The sequence below is a fragment of the Pseudorca crassidens genome, chromosome 10 (assembly GCF_039906515.1).
Source record: "Pseudorca crassidens isolate mPseCra1 chromosome 10, mPseCra1.hap1, whole genome shotgun sequence".
Taxonomy (NCBI): Eukaryota; Metazoa; Chordata; class Mammalia; order Artiodactyla; family Delphinidae; genus Pseudorca; species Pseudorca crassidens.
This window is the reverse complement of record NC_090305.1, coordinates 84351440-84367205: the sequence shown is the minus strand read 5'-3', so window position 1 is coordinate 84367205 and position 15766 is coordinate 84351440. Positions and strand designations below refer to the sequence as shown.

Sequence of the window (15766 nt, the reverse complement as noted above, 5' to 3'; positions counted from 1 at the left end):
GCTGGAATGGAGTGAGCGGGTGGAATGGCAGTGCGGTCCGAGCAGTGTGATTTAGATTGATGGTGGAAGGAAGGGGTAGGGCTCTCATATGAAAGGAAACGGGAAGCCGTTTCCTGGAGGGATCTGAGCAGAAGAATGTAACCTGACTTACGTTTTAATAGGATCACTCTGGCTACTGTGTGGAGGACAGAACAGATTCCAAGGGGTCAAAAGTGACTGAAAGGAGACCAGTTCAGTGGCACAGCATTAAGGCAGACAGAGTAGGCTAGTTTAGACTAGGGTGATAGCGGTGCAAGTGGTATGTGGTCAGAGTCTAGGTGTATTTTGAAGGAAGAGGCAACAGGATTTTCTGATGGATTAGACATGAATTGTGAGAGAGAGGAGTAGGATACGAAGACTTGTGGGCAGAACCAACTTAACAAAGGAGCTACCGATACGAGTGAGCTTGCTTTAGAATCTCAAGAGCATTATATAAGGTGACCTTAACTAGTTCATTTTGTACCGCAGATCGGGCATTTGATAGAATAAAATCTTCTCCTTCTATTCCTGATATAAGGTATTTCATGATTTTCACCCAGTTTTAATTCTGCAAAACTCACTAGTCAGAGGTCAATTTACGACAATGGAAGTTTTCAGTCAGAAAAGGTTTTATTATAAGAAACAATGCCATCAGATAAAAATGCAAAAACTTGTGCAATTATGGCAAAATGTTTAAAAATATCTACACGTTTGCCCCCAAAGGACTACAGTACTTACTACATACCTGAGCACTGAACATTTAATGCCATTTTAAACTGCTTCACGTAGGGAATCTGATTCCTTGCAGGTCACGTCCACTTTTTCTCATGCACCAATGAAACCAGCTTGATGCTTAAGCATCAACTTTGTAGGATAACAGAAAACAAAGATGGAAAATAAAGAATACAATTTCTACTTTCCTATAACATAGTTATACCACGTCCAGTTTTCAGTGTGTAAAAACTATATAGGAAAGTGCTACATACTTTCTTCAAATGCAAAAACAAGGGTCAAGTGGGACTGGCATCTGTCACCCCATATTTTAATTCTGTAGTACCCACTGGGCCTTCTACTTATATTCTCATCGTACTATGCAAATGTACCTTAAATAGCTAAACAAAGATCCACGCATATTACTAATCTTAGTTTTCTAGGACCTCTTCTGAAATCATTTGAAAAGTGGCAAAATATCCCAGCTGTATAATTTAAACAAATAGTTCTCCATACAAAATTCAATATACATTCTACTTCCGTAGCAAATTCTAAACCTTGGCTTTGACACGCTGTACTTAGACCACACCCTCAATATAGCAAAAGGATCAACTGTTGCGCAGATCAATAGAATAAATCGACTGCAGAATTAACCACAGTACGCTGTACTCCTATGCATCACACGGGCACATTGTAAATTAACTCAATATTCTAATGTCATGGTTTCAAGTAACACGTTCTTCTAAATAAATACAGGAGATTGTCAAAAAGCGGCAGGAAGTCTTAGATATGCAACAAAGCTTTCAAAAATAAATTACATGAACATCTCTTGTAAAACTTAGCTTTGTTTTTTTCCTCCCTTTGCAATGCAGCACAGTAAAGATGCTTCAAAATGCTCACAGAAATAGCCCCAAACCAGCAGGAAGACAAAGAAAAAATGCGGAGAAAAAACATAGGTGATTAGTTGACAAAGTCGATAAGGAGATTATAGACACACTACCAAGGCCAGCAAGAAGACAGCACGTATCCAGCTTCCCAAGACTAGATTTTAAAATGTGAATTCTCTAAATGCTGTCCACTTTAAATTCGGCTTCAGGAAACGTTCCCTACTTGTAGAGGGCTATGACAAGCAGTTTGGAAAGTTTCTGAAAAACGAGGTATGTGATGCAAAGAGGCAATGTTTTAAATTTGTTTCACAGTATCACATTACCATTTGTGCAAGAGTTTTTAATACAAACCATGCCAGTTTGTTTTAACAGAATCAAAATGTTCCAGTTAAGGACAGACTCTGGGCTATACTTATATCCTTTATTAATTATTCCAGGCAGAGTAAAAAATAAGTTACTGATCCAAATAACTGCCTTATGTATAACACATGAGTTGATTTGTCCTCTGTTAATATTTCTAGCTAACTGTTAGAAATTCATCAAATATGAAAAACTGTTTAGTACCTATAATGCTATTGTTCTATTCACTCACTCTTTTCCTCCTCAATCTTCAGCTAGAACAAGGTTTTCAATGCAAAATTATTCATAACTGTTAAGTGCAAAAATTAAAAAAAAATGAGGTTTTATTTGTTATAGGTAACGTAAAAGCCATTAAATGAGACTACTGCAAGGGTTTTATGTTTCTGGAAAACAGAATTTTAAAAATAGGAGTAAAACTTCACATTACGCTCTGTGCAGAAGAGAAATAAGTTACCTTTCATTGTACTGATACTGAATGGACAGGTAGAGGATAGGAAAGGGGGTTAGGCGACAAAATGGCCCATGTTAGTGCAAAATGAGTATAATATTCTTTTCACTATTCTAAGATTGAATCCAGTTAGACCAATAACTGGCCATACCTTGCCATCATGCTAGTAGAGAACCCTGTGAAATCACAAGAGTTCAACAGGTAAAGGACTATGGCCATGAAACTAACATACCAGTTTGAAAGGTAAGCATAGGCTCAGACAATTTAAATCTACCTAACGACACACATGAATTAACTTATACTAGCACCAGCCACCTGTGATTTTGAGCCCTTTTCAGGATTTAAAAAAATGAGACAGTGTTAGCACTTGAAAAAATTGTCAACAGAAAACTGCTACTTTAAAACTTTAGCTTAACTTAAAGCAACATGGGAAATATAAAACAATCAAACTAAAAGCTCTTTCTGAGACTGATCTGGTTTTCCTTCAGTCTACTCTAATGACAGAACACATTTAAATCCAGTACACTTGAAAACAGTACACAGATATACATATATTCAGAATGAGGATCTCAGTTAGTGCGTCTCTGTGGTAGAGAGGTCACAGCTAAAGTCCTAGTGATATTGCCTCAGATTTTTACCCGTATTTAAAATAAAAAGTCACATCAGACTATTTTGGATGTCTCTAACCCATAATACCCTAACCACTCTTCTAAGAGTGCATAGTTGTCGATTCATCTGGTGTCTCAGTGACTATTCATCACAAAATTCTAGAATGATGTGATTACGTTTATACCAGAAAAAAAAAAAATGCTGATAATTGCACTTTGTTACCTTTTGCTTACTGAAATGAAAACATCACAAGGATGAAAAGAAATCCCTCCCTACACTCATCTTTAAGAGCACCCATCTCCATGTATAAACTCTCTCAGCTTTCTTAAATACTGACAGCACTTCTTGTATCATTGAAAGACCAAGTTTCCTCGAGCACAAGGTGCCAGTGAGCTCACTAAGGCCTGCCATTCATTAAAGTACTTTCTGAAGACACTGAGGATAGAGTTTAGCAACAGCACATTCAAAATGCCGGCCAAGGTCCCAGAGCCGATCTGGGGTCTCATACACTTTCATCCATTGGTCAGTGATGTCATCATATTGGTAAAGAGAATTTTTTCTGCTGGTTCTGAAGACATGTTCTTCAACGGTCACTTGAGTAGCTCGAACAAATAAATGGAGTTTATTCTGGAAAAGTACCAGTTTAAGGTATGGGTTTATGGACTCATCACAAGGAAAGTCCTTCTTACGAGTCCATTTATTGAGCTCAATATCATAGGCTTCTACAGTAAACATCCGCTGATGATTTCCACAGGTTCCAGCTATGTAGTAGATAGAGTTCTTGTATACAGCTGCTAAGCCCTGGATTCTAGGCACAGTCATGGGGGTTAAGAAACCCCAGTAGTCTTTCTGAGGCTCATAGAAGAGGAAAAATTCTCCTAAAGAAAGAAAAAGGGGGAAAAAAAAAAGAAAAAACAATAATATGTACATTTACATGTCTCTTTTTGGTTGTATGTTGAAGACCCAAAGGTATAATTTTCCAAATATTTTACTTTCTAAAACATTCTTTTATAATCTCCATAGATACATTAAATATTATGGTAGCTTAAAACATCTTCATTCCATGCACAACATAACATAGTATTAGAGTGAACGTGAATTGGGGTGTTCAAAATGGGGAAGTATGAGGCATTAGTTTGGCTTGATGGCAGTATAACAGTTAAGAGCTTGGTTTCATTTACTCTCTCCAATTGGGTATTTCAGAAAATTTATTTGAAGCCAGCTCTAAAATAAAAACATTATTACTAATGGTTAACCAGTAAGATGAAAATATGTATATAGCTTCAATCATGAGTAAGCCACTATAAATTTAAGTGCTAATTATTTAATTAGAAGATGGTACATAGAATTGTTCAGATTTGTGTCTATGGGCCACTAATGTGTTTACTTTAGTGTTGGTGTAATGCAAAGACAAATACTCAAGAGGAGAAAACATGACCTTAAGATGATAGAAAACACGCACATTATTTATGAGAATTGACTATGAGTCAGTTTCAATTCTATTTTGACAATGAAAGGGTGTGCTGAGTCAGAGTGCAATACAAAAAATGTCTAAAAGAATTAAACTAGTGAAGATTTACAAGAGCTTGGTAATTATGACATTTGTATAAAATCCTTGATATGAAAATCTGAATCCTTTATGAACAGATTAAATGATACTCCAGTAGGCACTGACAGTAGAGCATAAGCTTCTGACTATTCATGTCAAGTTTATTTATATAAAGTGGCTTTGTTTAGATTATAAGTACCTACTTCTAGATTGAGCTTCCCCTTGAAAACTGTTCTGAACTAGGTTAACTCTTATCAACAAATATAACTGCCTACTTAATAAAAGTGATGCTGTAATTTCAATTTTTCACAAAAGAGCTTGTTAAAGTCCTAGCTTTTGCCTGCATATTACGTATGCTTATTGACTAACATATAACAGGATTCTTAATAAAGACAGGAATTAACACTTTCTGCCATGTACTACCTCTCTAAAAATTTCTTATAAAAAGGAAAGATAATACATTGTAAAAGTTGATTTTTAAAATCTAAAGTCTTCTTAATAAATTAAAACCAGTGGTGGGCAATTAAGAAAACCCTCAGTGCCTCAGATTTCTCTTTTATAAAATATGATCTCAGATTAAACAATGTTCATTCCAGCCCTAAAATTCTATTAATTCATTGTTACTTTGCCTTAGTATTTACATTAATACACAACCTTTACATTCCCTTTGGGAGTCATCTAATTAATTCTATCTCTATCAACTAACTGGTTAGCCAGTAAAACCAAAATATATAAAGAGAGAGCTTCATCATATTGGATGATATAACCTATTCAACCACACTTGATAGATTTTACATCCATTCAGGTACTTCATTTTTTGGCAAGACCAACAAACCTAAATCATGTCCATGCTTCTAGTCAACTAAAATAAGGCACTAGAGAGTACTACTCCCTCTGGAGAATTAACTTTACATTGAAGTTTAAACATATGGGTTTAGGCATTTCTAGGAAATTTTAAGCTGGATAAAGGATTAGAGCAAAGAATATTAAAAAAAAAAAAAAAAACAGAATGGGAAACGACCTAAAAAATCACGTTTGTCTACACAGAAGTTGCCCCCTTTTCCTTGTTTTATTTGAGTAGTCAGTGTAAGGAAAACATTTATATATAAGCAGTTAAGAAACACAAAAGAAGAATAAGGATGTTGGTACTGTCAACACTGCATTCAGCATTCAAGCAACTAAGATAAGAATTCAAACACAAGGAAAACATTAGCACAAGTCAGAACCTTGAATCAAATATCTTACTTGCTCTTACTAAGTTCCTCTTTCTACTTCTACTACATCATCTTTGCCAGGGTAATAGTCTTCAATCGTTTAAACAAAAGTTTTTAAGCTAAGTATATTATCGTCCCTCTCATAATGTTAACAGTAAGAAAAAGGAGACATCTCAAAGTTTTTCAGTGAAAAAAACTGAAAACAATGTTATGGATGACAGCATCAACTGCAGTGAAATTAAAATCTTGAAGACTGTAATTGAAAACTCTTTGTAATTAGGTTTCATAACCTTTGCGATCGTAAGGCTTATACAAAATTCTTTGGCAACTGAATAGTACAACTGCAGTTGATGCTTTGTTCTTTTTTCTCTTTTAAACTAATCCAGTAAGTTCCATAAGAAAAGTAGTTGCTACATTTCTTGATTATATATTACTGAAGAGCAAAAATGTCATGTATCAAACTTGCTTTCTTGTTTGAAGTCTTAAAAATGGCTCTGAAAGAGTTTTTCCCAAATCCTGAACTATTATTTATGAAAAAATATTTTCAAAAATACTTATTCCGCATGATGTCAAAACACAGTAAGAACATAAAACACAGGATCATTTTAGGAACCTGCCTTTTCTGATTGAAAAGTTTATTTTCTTTACTGGTCCTTTAAAGAACAGACTGGTCCAACAAATAGTTTATGATAAGAAAGCCAGAGGCATTCCTCAATGAACAGAAACAACTTATGTTTTACTGTGAGTGGGTGAACCACAATTTGACCTGTTACCCTTTCATGAAGAGCTAAATCACTTAGGCACCTACCCTGTAAAACATAGATCTTCTCTTTGTACTCCACAGCATTATGAAACTCCATAGCAACAGGCATGGCACAAACGGTCGTCCAGCAATTCTCTCTGCTGTCGTAGCACTCCACAGATTTTAGTGAGTTTCTCCCATCGCCTTCATAAACTCGCCCTCCGATTGCATACATCTTACCACAGCAATACACCAGTTTGCAGCCTATTCTGGCTCGAAGCAAGGACGGTTTGGATAGCCACCTATTAGTGGAATGGTCATACATCCAGAAATCATTTTCTGCCTTGTGGTCGATGGAGACCTCACTACTGCTTGGCCTGTACCCTCCTGCTATGTAAATATCATTATCTGGTGATACGAGAATCCCAACTTCTCTTAGATCATTTGGTGGTTTGCATAGTTTGAACACTCTTCCTGTGAATATATCTAGACAAGGCACTGTTTGCTTCTTTCCTGAGTGTTTGTGGGCAGCATCAAAACATATGATCATTTCCGATGCAGTCATTCCAAGTCTCTGTGTACAGCCATTGGTACTGGATGGTCCCTTTTCCACATAGCTTTTGGCTATAGCCTGTGCAAATTGAGGTGGAATTTTCTCTATAAAGGTGTCTTCCATCAGAGGAAAACGTATGCATTTGGCAAAAATTTCTGGAAGGTGCACTTCTCTTTCATTCTGTTCATGTTCAAACCACCTTACAATGCTCTCATAAACATGCTCTTCCCGGTCTACGTTTAAGTCGTCACTGTCTAGGATACTTATCAGTTGGTCTTTCGTCAACTGAAGAAACTCTTGTTCTTTGGTGACACACAGGAACTTTTTACGAATGTATTCTTTAGATCGATCTCCGAGTTCCTGATGACCATAATGATCAGCAAAGATGAAGACTCCAATAGAATTCTGTGGGTCCAAATGACTGATCATGTACTTAGCACATTGGTCCTGGATGGAGGGAATCTGGAAGATGCTAGCTGCAGTGAACAAGGCTTGAACATTGGCCTCTGTCAGAACAACTCTGGAGGTATAGGCATAGTTCAACACTAAATCCATCGACTCAGCTTCAACACCGACGATTCGAACTTCTTTTTGAGTGCTTTCTGTAAGGCCGCTAGTGAACATGGATCTAGGAAGGAAAGAGTGGTGAATTTATGTGTGCTACAAATAAAAATTATTGTGGCAAATTTTTAAAAACATAAAGTTACCACAAAGACAACATTTTGAAACTGTAAAATATTTCCTAATGTGTTTCCCGATATCCTAAATATCAGGAAAGCGGATAAAAGTTGATCATCTAGCAGAAGAATTTGGTCTGGCTAATCTTAAAAAACCCTATTCTCAGGACCAGTCAGTCCACTTTGTGCCAACTCTGAGAAAAGGAGAGTATACCTAATTAAAGCACACCAGAAGGTGGCATGGAATATTCCAGGACATCTTATTTCCCTTGGAGCCCAATCGAGGCTTCTGGTCAAGATGCCTTAGGGACTTGAGATCTTCAATCACCAGGTCAGTCAGAAAGTTTAAGAATACCCATAGAGTGTCAGTGGGACACATTAGCATATAGAGACTGTCTAATAAAACGTCTCATGACCCAGTGGAAATTTACAAGGCAACCTGTGCTCAAAACATATCTTTAAAAATTTCAACTTAGAAAAACAAGATGTCCTTCAGAAGTTCATATTTTCTATCTACTCTATCTACTTCTATGTACTTTTAAAATAATTATCCTTTGAATGCTTCCTTAATGATTATAGAGAATATAAAGAACATCAATTCACTTATCCTTGGATATTTTGAAAACTTTTGCTTGACTCAAAGTTACCATATTTTTACCTATATATATTTGTATATAAATAAAGATTACAGTAGGGTTAATATAATACCTACTTATAAAGAGAGTTTAAGAATTAACTGATTCTTTGGAGAAGATAATGGTTTTCAAAATTCCAAACTTTTGTCTTTGAGACCAAGCTTTTTTTCTTTTTTTTCTTTTAAATTATCTGTGTATTTATGGTACTTTCTTGGCCAATACATTAAGTAGCCAAAAGCCTGGCTCTTTATTTAAAGTCCTAGTCGTTTATAAACATCATTTGCCTTTCTTTTCCCTCCTTTAAGGTTTCTTTCTAGGCTGTTCTTAAAATTAAATAAAAAAATCAAAAGGTCTTTTAAAATCCCCTTGAGAAAAGGACTGTGTGCCCTAGGATGCTTAATAGATGTCTGTTGAAGACACCGACCTAACACTGCTGATAAACTCCATTATTCAGATCCAGACCCCTCCTATTTTATTTTTAAGTGTGATGTTATCAAAAAAATATCCTTGAGTGGGAAGATTTCCAGTCACTTTTAAAGTTTTCATCAGAAACATGAAATTAATTCAAAAATGCAATATGGAATATTGGAGGTATACAAGGCTACCTGGACCCAGCTTGTTGCCTGGGCTAACCGTCCTTTGAGTCCTATTTTTACTTCTACTATGTAAATTTTAAGTGTAATATCATGCAGACTTCTTTTTCTTAAATGACTAGAAACTAGATGTACCATTGTATGAGCTTGTTTTCAATTCAGGTGCTGAAAAACTCAGTTATACAGCTCCCAATTAAAAAGAAAAATAAAGCCCTTCATCAGGCAAAGATTAACTCCCAAAGGAGAACATTACCACATAGCCCTTTATCATGGGAGCTACTACTGACTTGAATAAGCTGGTCTCACACACAGGAGCAGCGTGACACTCAAGTTCTCCTCTGTTCTAATAGGTTCTTGATGTAAACTCGATATGAAGTGGGAGTACTTCCCCACACAAAACCCTGAGCAGCAAAAAGTTTCTATTAATCATACGAATTTTACTTCTGACAAGTCACTGGGAGCAGGAAACAGCCAGGCTAGATTTCAAGCTATTCTATTCTTCCACCAGTGATGCAAGACTTAGAAACTATTAAGTATGACTTTCTACAACTCACATAAGGAGCAACAATGGTACCAAGAAAGTTCTGTACAAACAGCTCTAGCAAGAGAGAAGAACCTAATCCTTAAGTCTTCTAGCCAAATATCTTCATTTGAATTCACATATCTTATGCTTAGAAAGTTTTTCAAGCATTTCCTTAACTGCTTGGAAATTAAGAAAATCTACTGTAGCATACTTCTTTCCAAGTGATTTGTCAGGTCTTCAAAACTTAATTTTAAGTAAGTATGATTGTTAAATGATATAAGCCAGAATATAGAACTACAGTGAGATATAGACATCTTCACTTTATTTCTTTTTACTATTCAAATCTAATATACAGTGAACACTTCTGTATATTAAACTTTAAAGAGAACCCACCCTTGTTCCTTAAAAGTCATACAGTGACTAAGAAGCCTGGCTCTGGAATCAAACCCAGCCTCTGCCACTTACTAGTTAGATAGATGATTTAGGCAGGTCACTTAACCTCCTTGAGCCTCAGTTTTTTCACATGTAAAATGGGAATAACAACTAGGTAGAGACAGGATTGTAAAGATTACATAAAGTAATGTATGTAGAGTGAGCCTTGCCCAGAGCTTGATAAGCAGTAATTGTGACAAATATTTAAACACATAAATGACCTAACCATATCTAATGGATGGCCTAGATAAATGAATCTCACCAGCAGTTTCCATTAGAGGCCCAACTTCATACCTTCTGTGTATACCAGTTTCTTCTTTTTTCTTTCCAGCTCACTGCCTCATTATGGTTAATACTTAATAGTCCAATGACCTACCCTACGTAAGTCTAAATGGTTACATCACAAGCAGCAAACTGAAGTGACTATATTTAACACAGTATTCTGAGAAAGAGGAACCAGAAACCAGTGTCTGGAACACTACACTGCTATATGCCCTATAAAGGTTGAGAAAATTATTTCACAATCATTTCATGCACCATTTTTGAATACAGACAGGCTTAAAGTGAGCACTTAAACAAAAGGAGAAGTTAAACTCAAACAGGAAACTGCCTTTATCACTGATCTTAGAGTATGAAATTATTTTTTAGACCCAAGTTTTGAAATTTTACCTTACAAAGTTTTATGATGTATAAAGATGAATCTAAATGAAAATGAAAACTTAGCTTAAAAATACTTCCGGGGCTTCCCTGGTGGCACAGTGGTTGAGAGTCCACCTGCCGATGCAGGGGACACGGGTTTGTGCCCCGGTCCGGGAGGATCCCGCGTGCCGCGGAGCGGCTGGGCCCGTGAACCATGGCCGCTGGGCCTGCGTGTCCGGAGCCTGTGCTCCGCGGCGGGAGAGGCCACAGCAGTGAGAGGCCCACGTACCGAAAAAGAAAAAAAAACTTCCGGAAAAGAAAAAAAAAAAACTTCCGGAAATCTTAAAAAATAATCACTAGTCTGGGGCCTAAGACACAAAGAAACTGTATTTCATTCATTTTCACTTCACTGCTCTTATCCCCTGGGCATTAAAACAATCCATTAAGTGGGTAATTTGTTTTAAACTCTAAAAGAGTTAATGTGCACGAAAGAAATCCTGGCTAAATTTTTGGAACAAATGTCAGATTAGCACTGTCCAATCAAACTTTCAGTAATGGAAAGGTTCTGTATCTGGGCTGTACAGTGTGGCCGCCACTACCTACAGGTGGCTCCTGAGCACCTTAAATGTGGTTAGTGTACGTGAGGAAGTGAATTTTTAATTTAATTTAATTTTAGGTAACTGAAGTTTAAACAGCCACGTGCGGCTAGTGGCTGCCATATTGGGCAGTGCAATTTTAGATTTTTCTGAAACATACAAACAAAAGCATGTTCACTAACTTAAAAACCAACCACCTGAATTCTAGAAGAATTTGTCAAATAAAAAAGGGGCGGGGTGCACTTAATAAAATAGGGCATGTTATTTATTCTCAGGAAACAAATGCATTGGTTTCATCTCATTCTTGCATCTCAGTCTAAAAATCAAGTGGGCAACACTGAGGGAGAAAGGGAACTTGGTGAGGATATCAATAGAGGTTTCCACCATCGTCATACCTGAAGTAAGGGCTGATTGCAGCAAGAACGTTTCTATGACAGGAAAATGTTTTCCCGTGATCCACTTCCACTACAATGTCTGTCAGCTGTCCTTCATCGTACATTGTTTTGAGTTGCTTTAGAATACTGCAAGCATGGAAGGGGTCCATGGCATCGTTGGCTGTGTCTGAAGATGGAATCCCATTCGGTGTTGGGGAAGACTTACTTAAATCTAGGAGGAGAAAAATCGTACAACCACAAGAAGTTCGGAGCCAGTTTCGGCGTCGCGGGTTTTATTTTTTGATTTTTGGTTTGGGTTTTTTTTTTTTTTTTCTTGGTGTGTGTGGGATGGGGCGGGGAGTTGTTTGTTTCTTCGCTTGGCTTGTTTTTTTCCCCGCTACAGAAATGCATATATGTACACAGACACCCCCAGTGGGACCGCGAGGTAGGATCTGGGAAAGAGCGAGCTGCGATGCAAGTTCACACACCAGCCTGCTCCTCTGGGAGCCCGGCGAGCCCGAAGCCCCGTGCTCGCAGAGGGACCGTGCGGGCAGAACAGGCGAGGTGTCTGCGGCGACTCCGCCGACAGCCAGAACGTCCCAGCTGAGAGCGAAGGGCAGGAGCCTCACGAGGGAAGCTCAATGGATGGCGGCCGCCAGTGCCCCCTCAACCGCCTTGCGAACAGGTCGGAGCGGCGGCCGGTACCCGGCCTCCCCATCCCTGTCCGGCCGGACCGCCCACCTCCCTCCGCGCCATTCATCCTCCCTCCCCTCATCCCTGTCCACCTCTCCATCCTTCGCTCCGGCTCCTCATCGCCACCGCCTCAGCTCGCAGCCTGAGCCTCGTCCCCGGCCCACCTCCCCTCCACACCTCCCAAGCCACCACACGACCCACCTGCCGACGCGGCCATTTCTCGACGGGGCCCGGGCTCCAGCTATTTAAAGAGGAAATGTCATTTCGCTTCTCTCTCTCCCGGGTTCCGGCTCTTCTAAGCCGCCCCTAGCCAATGGGGTGGCCTATGCATCCGGCTCCGCCCCCAATCTCCGAACTCCGGGCGCCGATTGGCCACGAGGAGCGCAGAGGTGAGTCGGGAAATGTAGTTTTATTGACCCCGCTCCCGCGTGGTCTGGGTAGGGCGGAGGCCCAAGCTGGGGATTCCTATTGGCTGGTCCGGGCGGGGGCGGAGCGCAGGGAGCCCGCCAGCCTGTGTCTGTGGGGCGCGCAGTGCCTGCCGGGAGAGGTAGTCTTCTGGCTGAGGAGAGCTGTCATTCTGAGAGGCTGGGGTAGGGGAAGCTCTTGAAGTGCAAATTTCCCCATTTTAGGCCTCTCTCCAGGCCCCCGGGTCTTTTTTTTTTTTTTCCACCTTGTTCTTCGTTTCCTAAATCTCCTGCCAATGACTAGCTTCCGGTATGAAAGCGGGGGTCCGCGTAAGGGCTGTGAAACCAAAAAAATTTGGAAATGGACAAGAAGGCTGTTGTCCAAAAATGCGAAGGAAATCTGACACCCCACCCCGAAGAAAAATATCAGGAGGCCAAAAAGCAAGCCATCTCTGATGAATCACCTGTGACACCCAATTGAAATAGCATCGCCTTGGCCGAGTGCTCCGGTTGCCACAGATAAACTTGGTCTGGTTACAACGGCTGCTCAGGATCGTTAACTCCCACTCAATGCCTTGCTTTTCTCGAGCACCCAGGGAACACCTGTTCCACTTTTAAGAGTACAGGAACATTATAAAGGGATTCAGACGCTTTCCTTTTTGCTCCTGGTAAATGGAGTGGTTAAGATACTATGTAGACTGGGATTTCCTTTGACGAAATACTGGAAAGTGCCCTGAGTCTGGAGCCAGGGACAATTATTGAATCCCTAGCTCTTTACTTCTTAATGTGGATAAGACCCTTAGATAAGACCCTTTAATTCTTGGACACTTAGCTCCTTCACCTGTAGTGTGTGAATAATAATTCCTATTCTATCTGCCTCATAGGCTGCAAGCCTTTTGAAAGAAAGAAGAAATTTTACTGTTGACGTGTTTTGATTTTCTTGTCTCGTGTTTGCAGCATGTAACAGGGTGGCTGGCGCATTATAGATACTTAATATTTTAAAAATAAATGTAAGACACAAATGAGCTAACATTGGAAATGCTATTTCTAAATGTTTGAAATGTAAGGAAGTCTTATCAATGAATAGGAAGGAATTTTTAGTAGAGATATAGTTAGCCAATGAGCATAGCTTTTCTAACCCTGAAAAGATCAAACAACTGAATTTTCTGATGAAGGATCTTGGGATTTGTGATTGTGAAACAGAGAGAATGGTGAAAAACAATCCAATTCTGTCCGCTAGGTCTGCTGAATAATTTAGATCTCAAAAGTATTATAACTCTGTGCAAGTTAACAAGAATTGGTGTTTCCTCGGGGCTGGGATCTGTGGACATTGGTATGGACTTATAAATTCATGTTATGAAAACCCTATCTGCACAGTTCTGCATGGATGAAATTGATTTTAACTTTTGTTACTCAGAACCTTAAATTTCCATTTTTTATGAGCCAAACACTGTTGCTTTCTACCTTATGGAAATATTGGGAGTTTCACTCACAATATTCATGGTATTAAGAAAAAAAATGGCATCAATCCTTATGGTTGCCAGATCTTAGCAAATAAAAACACAGGACACACAATACTAGGGACATACTTAGAGTAAAATATCACTTGTTATTTGAACCAAATTTAATTGGGTGTTCTATATTTTACCTGGCAACCTTTTCAAGCCTGTTAAAATACGGGTTTTATTGTTTGTGTTTTGTTTTTGGTAGCCACCTGTCTAAGACTTAAGAAATTTGGCCAATTTTCTTTTTCATTTAATTCTCACCTAATTAACAAATAGACTTGGCAATCTTGTTTAGTTTTTTTTCTTTTTAAGTTTTCTGATTCTTTGATCCCCCAGAATTTCTGAATTTGGAGGTGGGCGGAATACAAAGAACAAAAGCCAATTTAAATATAAACAGGGGAGAAATGAAGATTTATAATTACAAGGGTGCCATTTATATGACACTGTAAATAGACTCCATTCTTCTAGGCAAATGACATTACATGGTAAAGATTCCGTCATCATTACAAATACGCTTTTTAAAAATACAGAATAAGTGAGAAGATGTAAAAATTGAGCCAATGGTCCCACAATATTCATTCTCAATGATTTATAAGACTACAAAGGAGATTTTATTTCAGGGTTGATACTAAACAGCCAAAGACTACAGCTTGTTTTCAGATAGTTCTAATTTGAAATTTAGTAAGAACTCACTGCTAATATAGAAAGGCAGCAGCAAGAGTAAACCAGTTTTCTTCTTTATGTATTAAGTACTATATTGTCCTCTGAAGCACTCTTCTCAAATAGTTACAGTTTAAAGTAAATTTTAGTAAGGATGAAAATTGAAAAAGCAAACCAGAATAGTTGAAGGACCCATATTTAGTTCAAAGTAGACATTTAGAGCTTTATTATTTTAATGTTTCTTACCTAGGAAGCAAAGGCAAAGAAGATTGCTATAACCATGGTTGTTTGAGAGTAGAAAAGTCTTCACATTTAAATTCTAAAAAGATGAAGGGTATGAAATGAAAGCAGCAAATTTGGAAAATGAGAAAAATGCACAGTTGCCTTGGTTTTTTTCTGCCTTCACTTTAAGAGGACCACTTTAGCAATTATCAGCTGAGCCCAGGCTCCTGTTGATAATAATACCACACAACACAAGAATGATAGCAACTCTGATGAAGGAAGTGTAAAAGAAAATAGGAATTCACTTCTGCAAATCTATTCTGCAGTTTTCCAATTTCCCTGTTCAGTATGGCTTCAGGCTGTGAAATTGACCAGAGCTACATAAAATGAAAGTAAAGAGAAAATACCGGTGACTCTTAACACTTTAGCAAATGACATCCTTATGGTATATTTATTCTTTTCAGGCTACGGCTACAGCAAAATATGACATTTTTCCTTGCTAAAGACTTTTGTGTTGGCTGAATTAATGCCTGCTGTACAGCAACAGAAATGATTATTTGAATATAAATTTGATATAATACTACATATTGAAAAAGGATTTTAGGGGGTAATTTCTAGAACCTTATATATTGTATATGATTTAGTTTCTTTGGAATACAAAACTCTAAATAGATACTAACATTCAGGTTTACTGATTAAACATTACTGGCCTTGGTTGTATT

The 15766-nt window shown here is 38.2% G+C and overlaps 1 protein-coding gene across 2 annotated transcripts; it reads right to left on the bottom strand.

The window, feature by feature from the left end:
- Positions 1 to 629: 629 nt before the first annotated feature.
- KBTBD8 (kelch repeat and BTB domain containing 8) lies at positions 630 to 12577 on the bottom strand. 2 transcript variants are annotated; one of them, XM_067755130.1, is made up of 4 exons: positions 12455 to 12577; positions 11582 to 11792; positions 6605 to 7719; positions 630 to 3911 (listed from the first exon to the last, which is right to left on the bottom strand). In XM_067755130.1, the coding sequence occupies exons 1-4, from the start codon at positions 12468 to 12470 to the stop codon at positions 3448 to 3450; spliced, it is 1806 nt and encodes a 601-aa protein (XP_067611231.1). In that variant the 5' UTR covers positions 12471 to 12577; the 3' UTR covers positions 630 to 3447. The 2 variants fall into 2 exon arrangements, with proteins under 2 accessions (XP_067611231.1, XP_067611232.1); XM_067755131.1 differs by lacking the exon at positions 11582 to 11792 and having other exon boundaries at positions 12455 to 12552.
- Positions 12578 to 15766: the final 3189 nt, after the last annotated feature.

Bases quoted from the DNA above. Each gene is read 5' to 3' on its own strand.
- KBTBD8 (XM_067755130.1), bottom strand. The intron at 7,720-11,581 runs GTATGACGATGG...TTTCCTTCCTAG, and splicing joins GCAATCAGCCCTTACTTCAG to ATCCATGTTCACTAGCGGCC. The intron at 3,912-6,604 runs GTAGGTGCCTAA...TTCTTTCTTTAG, and splicing joins GAAGATCTATGTTTTACAGG to GAGAATTTTTCCTCTTCTAT.